Raw genomic sequence first — 5,432 nt, 5'->3', positions numbered from 1 at the left:
CGGGAGGGCAGGATGCACGGTTCAACAAAAACATACTGCAGAAAGTGGTTTAGCCTGCAATGGCGGCCCTGTGCCCCACTACAGCAGCCACAAACCTGTGCCAAGCCACACTGAAGCTCAATGTGAATAGGTGGTCCAAGCTTCCCTCCCCTGGGTTAATTGGAACTTGAGGACACCTTTGACGTACGTACTTACGTGGAGGAGCGTTGTGTATTGTATCGCCCTGAAGCTAGCAGCAACCTGGCGACAATCCCAAAGGGACGACCGGGAACAAGCTGTCCTCCATATTCACAAACACATTCCTTTGGTGATCGTTTCTTGTTCTCTACAGCTTCACGATGCGCTGGTCGTCGCTCCTCACTTCCCTCACCCTGCTCGCAGCTGGTGCTTCTGCTGCAAAGCAATCAGCAACCGACAGATTCGACGAGTTCCACGCCAAGTCTCTCAAAGCATCACCCTTCAAACTTGACGATGCCTCATACAAGAAGCTCACCGCTGCTCCACGCGACTATACTGTCGGTGTCCTACTAACGGCAATGGATGCTCGGTTTGGCTGCCAACTGTGCCGAGAATTTCAACCGGAATGGGATCTGCTCGGTCGAACCTGGACCAAGGGCGACAAGCCTGGTGAATCAAGAATGCTCTTTGGCACGCTGGACTTCTCTGATGGACGGGAGACATTCATGTCTGTAAGTGGCTGCAGGAATCATCGTTTCCAACATTTTGCAGCCGAACTGATATGCAATAGCTGGGTCTCCAAACGGCACCGGTACTCTTGCTTTTCCAGCCTACATCGGGACCTCACGCTGTGTCCAACGCTGAGCCGCTGCGATACGACTTCACCAACGGGTACGTCTGAGAGTATGAGCTATTGGCGGACGAACATAATGTATTAAGAAAGTTTTAGGCCCCAGATCGCTGAGCAGGTCCATGCCTGGATCGCCCGCCACCTCCCTGAACGCCCTCACCCTCCTATCAAGCGACCGATCAATTGGATGCGGTGGATTGTGAGCTTAACAATCATCTCGGGAGGTTCTACCTTTGCCGTCGTTGCCTGGCCATATATCCAGCCGATTGCGCAAAACCGGAACCTCTGGGCTTTCGCTACCGTCATTGGCATCCTGGTCTTCACGAGCGGTCATATGTTTAACCAAATCCGAAAGGTTCCATATGTCGCTGGTGACGGCCGCGGAGGTATAAGCTACTTCGCAGGTGGCTTTCAGAACCAGTATGGCTTGGAGTCACAGATCGTGGGCGCCATGTGTATGTGTGCAGTATGCCCTTTTAAATACCTCGAGCTAACAAGCAATAGATGGCGTTCTAGCCTTAGCATCGATTGCACTTATCATGAAGGTTCCTCGTATCGCGGATCCTAAGTCGCAACAAGTAGCTGTCATTGTCTGGGGCGGCATCTTGTTCGTGATGTACAGCTTCCTGCTCAGCATTTTCCGCATCAAGAACGGCGGCTACCCCTTCTCACTACCGCCATTCATGTAAGCCCGGCAAGGCAAAACTGAGAGTTGTTACAGAGTGATCTTGTGGAAAACGAGGTTCGAAGCTGTCAAATACCTGGAAGGTGGTCACTGGGTCGACAGTTCTCGGCACGATTTCAGATTTGATATGGCAAAATGGCAAAACCTTGCACTGATGGTAGTGCTCGCTGTATAAATGTACAAACAAAAAGGAAAATCGGTTAGACAATAACGGGCATTTGTATGACAACCACCGTGATGTCAGTGTTGCAGTATTTGAGTCCCGTGATCCGGTGAAAGCTATGATCTGAGATGTGAAAAGGACGTATGACTAATCATAAAATGCTCCAACAAGCCACTTCAGGGATACTTACTACACCTGCTTACGCATTATCCTCAAACTTGATGACTCGAGACTTTTGCTTTACTAATTTATTGAACGATGAGAGGCGCATGATAAAGGCCAGTTTCGAACCAGTTGAACAAAGTCGCGAGTATTCACATTGAGCGATCTAACATAGGAGCATGTCAGGACAGGATATTTCGTTTTCCGGTGATGATTGGACCAAGACGAAGGACCCAAAAGAGAGGAAGAGGATACAGGATAGATTAGCTCAAAGAGCACGACGTATGCTATCCACTTTTGATGCTATCGGGCATACTTAATGAATGATAGGCTTGCGGCAACGCCTCACCCGGGGCCAAGGAAGCGGAGAAGAAACGGCAGATGAAGCAGGGCCGTCGGGCAGTGGTGCAGCCGGGCCCGTTGGAGGAGAAAGTAGTATTATGGCGACCTCAGGTGGTGCGAGTGCAATTATGCAGGTTGGCCCTTTTGCAGGTGCTTCAACCACTGCAGCATCAGAGTCTGGCTTGAATATCGATCCTGATGCGTTCTACCTAGTCTTGAATTGCACAACAGTCATCAAGGCACTTCAAGACAATGCTCAATCTATCCCGGTCTACTGTGAGATCCAGACACCCAGTGTGTTGAACGCATCAATGGTCAGCAACCCACCAGCAACTCTGATGCCAACAGCGTTACAGGCTGAGGTTCCGCATATTGCGTTTGTGGCAGCACTACCATTTTCTGGCCTGCGGGACTCCGTTCTTAGAGCACTTCCGCATATCGACTTTCAAGACCTCTGGAGAGATGCTGTCTCTGGTGGTTTTTTCATCTGGGGGAGGATTCCATGGGCTCCTCAAGGCTGGGAAGTTGAGGAAAGCTTTGCCCAGAAATGGTGGTTCTTACTCGACCGAGAGGTCATAGAAACCGCCAATTTCTGGAGAGCACAAAGAGGCATTCCGAAATTACGAAGCCGTCATCCCAGCCTGACGGCTGGAGAGGCATAATCACTATGACGGAGGCCACAAATCACAATATTCCCTAACGTAGGACAACAGAGAAGTGCATATTGTGAGCGAATCATCACACGAGAATTTTCTGCGTCGGGTCTCAGTCATACCTTTCGTCTGCACGGCACAATTTTCACTATTTTACGAACCTACAGCTGAACACACAGTCGTGACAGCATTTCATAACATAGCCACGATAGGAAACAATTCCTACATTCCTTGCAGTGATTGGATACAATGACATCGAGCTAAGCAGATGGCAAAGCAAAGTCAGAACGCTAATGCTGCATTGTCAGAATAACGATGATTGGCGCAGGTCTAATATCGCCCGCGCCATGGCTTGAGGATGAAGGTCTAAGATACAGATGATAGGCGCTATGTATTCGATCACTCGGAGCTGTTTGCAGTACACAATACCCAGAATGCCATCACTACGGCACTTGATGCATATTCTGGTTATCCTTGGCTGGAAGGTTATCTGGAGAAAAATGGATAGTGCATTACTCAGCCAACACAACTGAGAAAAGATAAAGGGTCACGACGCACTTGTCTTGACCGGTAAACATTCAATAATCTGCTGACAATTTACCAATATTGCCTACAATGAGTTCAGCTGCACCCCGTGTTTGGCATATTAGCGGCGCCAATACAGGACTTGGCTTGAATCTCGCCGTCAAGGCTCTTCAAGAAGGCGATCAAGTTGTTGCAGCCGTTCGTTCACCATCAAAAGTACCAGATGTTCTCAGGGGCCCAAACGTCAAAGTCCTCCAATACGATGCCTCATGGTCACAAGAGGCTATTAATGCATATACCGATTCAGCCTTTTCGGCATTCAGTAAGATTGATGTACTTGTCAACAATGCCGGTTATGCCTATCTAGGCGCGGTTGAAGAGACAGAGTCTGTCGAATACACTTTGCTGTCTTTGTCATTGCAATTACTAATCGCACATAGGGATGCCCAAGTCCAGAACCAGTTCGATATCAATGTTTTCGGGGTACTTTGAACAATTCGATCCTTCTTGCCACATTTCCGCTCGCAGAAATGTGGCACCATCATGAATATATCCTCCATCGGCGGGCTTCATGGTTATGTGTCAAACGGAGTCTACTGCGCAACCAAATTTGCCATAGAAGGCATTACGGACGCACTCGCTGGTGAGATTGAGCCATTTGGTCTGAAAGCTGTTGTCGTGGAACCGGGATATTTCCGCACAGAATTCCTCAAGAATCCTGCTAGTGGCAGCAACTTAGCACCGGAAATGGCTGTCTATGAGGGCACCCCTGCGCAAAAAGCGAGAGAAGCAATTACACTGTATAATGGGCGGCAACCTGGAGACCCAAAAGAGGGCGCAGCAAGAATGTGGGAGTATGTCGCCGGCGAAGGGTTGTTCAAAGGCAAGGAGAGGCTCTTGAGACTGCCACTTGGTAGTGACACCGGGGTGATGATGCGGGAAGTCGGTGCAAACTTGGCTAAGACAGCAGAGTATTATGAGGACATTTGGAAAAGCACAGATTTCGATGATTGAGGTGCATGGCTCAAGTCTGCTAAAATATATCTCCAGCTTGAATATGCGATTTCATGGAAGGGTGGTGAAGTCACAACTCAATGAGTAGTCATGCAATGAGTCAATACAATATTCACCGTTCGAATGCCAGCCTTCTCTGATCGACGACAGGTATATACGAAGCTACATATGTACATCCAAATTGCAAACAAATGAGTGAAATGGTTTGGCACTTTTGTTTCCGCTATGTGATCTGTATGTTGTCTTTTCCCATAAGCTTTGTTTCAGGGTTCTAAGAGTAGCAACCCGCAGTCCTGCTACCTTTTCTTCTTCATCTTGATGCCGTTGCTTAGAAAGAGGGCTTAGCATTCTTGATAAGCATCTCGAAGTAGGCCTGGTTCCAGGTACCTGCCTCGGGGGCGGGCTTGTAAGCTGTAATGAAGTTAGTAATCTGATACTTTATGAGCTTCGAGTGGAGGTAGTCTTACCATCGTCCTTTCCGCAGAAGCTGTCGTAGCGGGTAGCACTGCTGTCACTTGTGCCATCGGACTCACCACCAGGCTTGATCCAAACAAAAGCATCAGCGAGATCATCGCCGGTGTCAGCTGTAGGGCGGACACCAAAGCCGGCACCGTTGACATTGCACCAGTCACCCCACTCCTTGCGCAGACCAGTAACGGCATTGCGGCCAGTGTCGATGATGGCGTGATTGGGCATGCCGGCCGACTTCAGCAGTGGCGCGAAGGTATCAACGTAGATCTTCTCGTTCTGGCACTTGTTGTACTTGGCGTCCGAAGCGCTCGCAAACTCGCCGGGGCTCTGATCCCAGGAGTTCCAGCCAGCTGTGTTGGTGGCAAAGCCACGCAGCTGCTTAGGGCTACCGCCATTCTTGTAGGCATTGGCCAACTCTTTTGCACCAGGAGACAGGTTGGCGTCCCAGCCAAGCCAGCCTCCATGACCAGCGTCGAGGTACATGACGACGTTGGGGAGGTTAAGATTCTTGATGGCATATGCAACGCCATCACGGTAACCTGAAGCGCTGTTACTGCAGGCAGTCTTGTCGGAGTTGGTGACTAGGTTGGGCAGGGAGTCGGGCTCGAT

General features: G+C 49.7%; 2 protein-coding genes across 2 annotated transcripts in view; one reads left to right on the top strand and one right to left on the bottom strand.

The window, feature by feature from the left end:
• Positions 1-338: 338 nt before the first annotated feature.
• UCRPA7_2770 (putative dolichyl-diphosphooligosaccharide-protein glycotransferase protein) lies at positions 339-1,497 on the top strand (the record flags this gene model as incomplete). The annotated part of the gene is made up of 4 exons (XM_007915350.1): positions 339-689; positions 749-849; positions 908-1,263; positions 1,313-1,497. 4 exons carry the CDS (start codon positions 339-341, stop codon positions 1,495-1,497), a joined length of 993 nt encoding a protein of 330 aa, XP_007913541.1.
• A 3,183-nt stretch (positions 1,498-4,680) lies between these two features.
• Positions 4,681-5,432, bottom strand: part of UCRPA7_2769 (putative exoglucanase 3 precursor protein) — a gene marked incomplete at both ends in the record, with an annotated part of 1,304 nt that continues 552 nt past the window's right edge. The window contains 2 exons of the mRNA XM_007915339.1: positions 4,681-4,763; positions 4,820-5,362. Coding sequence (XP_007913530.1) covers positions 4,681-4,763; positions 4,820-5,362 — 626 coding nt within the window. The remainder of the gene's footprint in view (positions 4,764-4,819; positions 5,363-5,432) is intronic.

This window comes from Phaeoacremonium minimum (genome assembly GCF_000392275.1).
Source record: "Phaeoacremonium minimum UCRPA7 unplaced genomic scaffold PA7_03_scaffold_195, whole genome shotgun sequence".
Lineage (NCBI taxonomy): Eukaryota > Fungi > Ascomycota > Sordariomycetes > Togniniales > Togniniaceae > Phaeoacremonium > Phaeoacremonium minimum.
The sequence above is the reverse complement of the archived record's forward strand: the minus strand, read 5'-3'. Positions and strand labels throughout refer to the sequence as shown.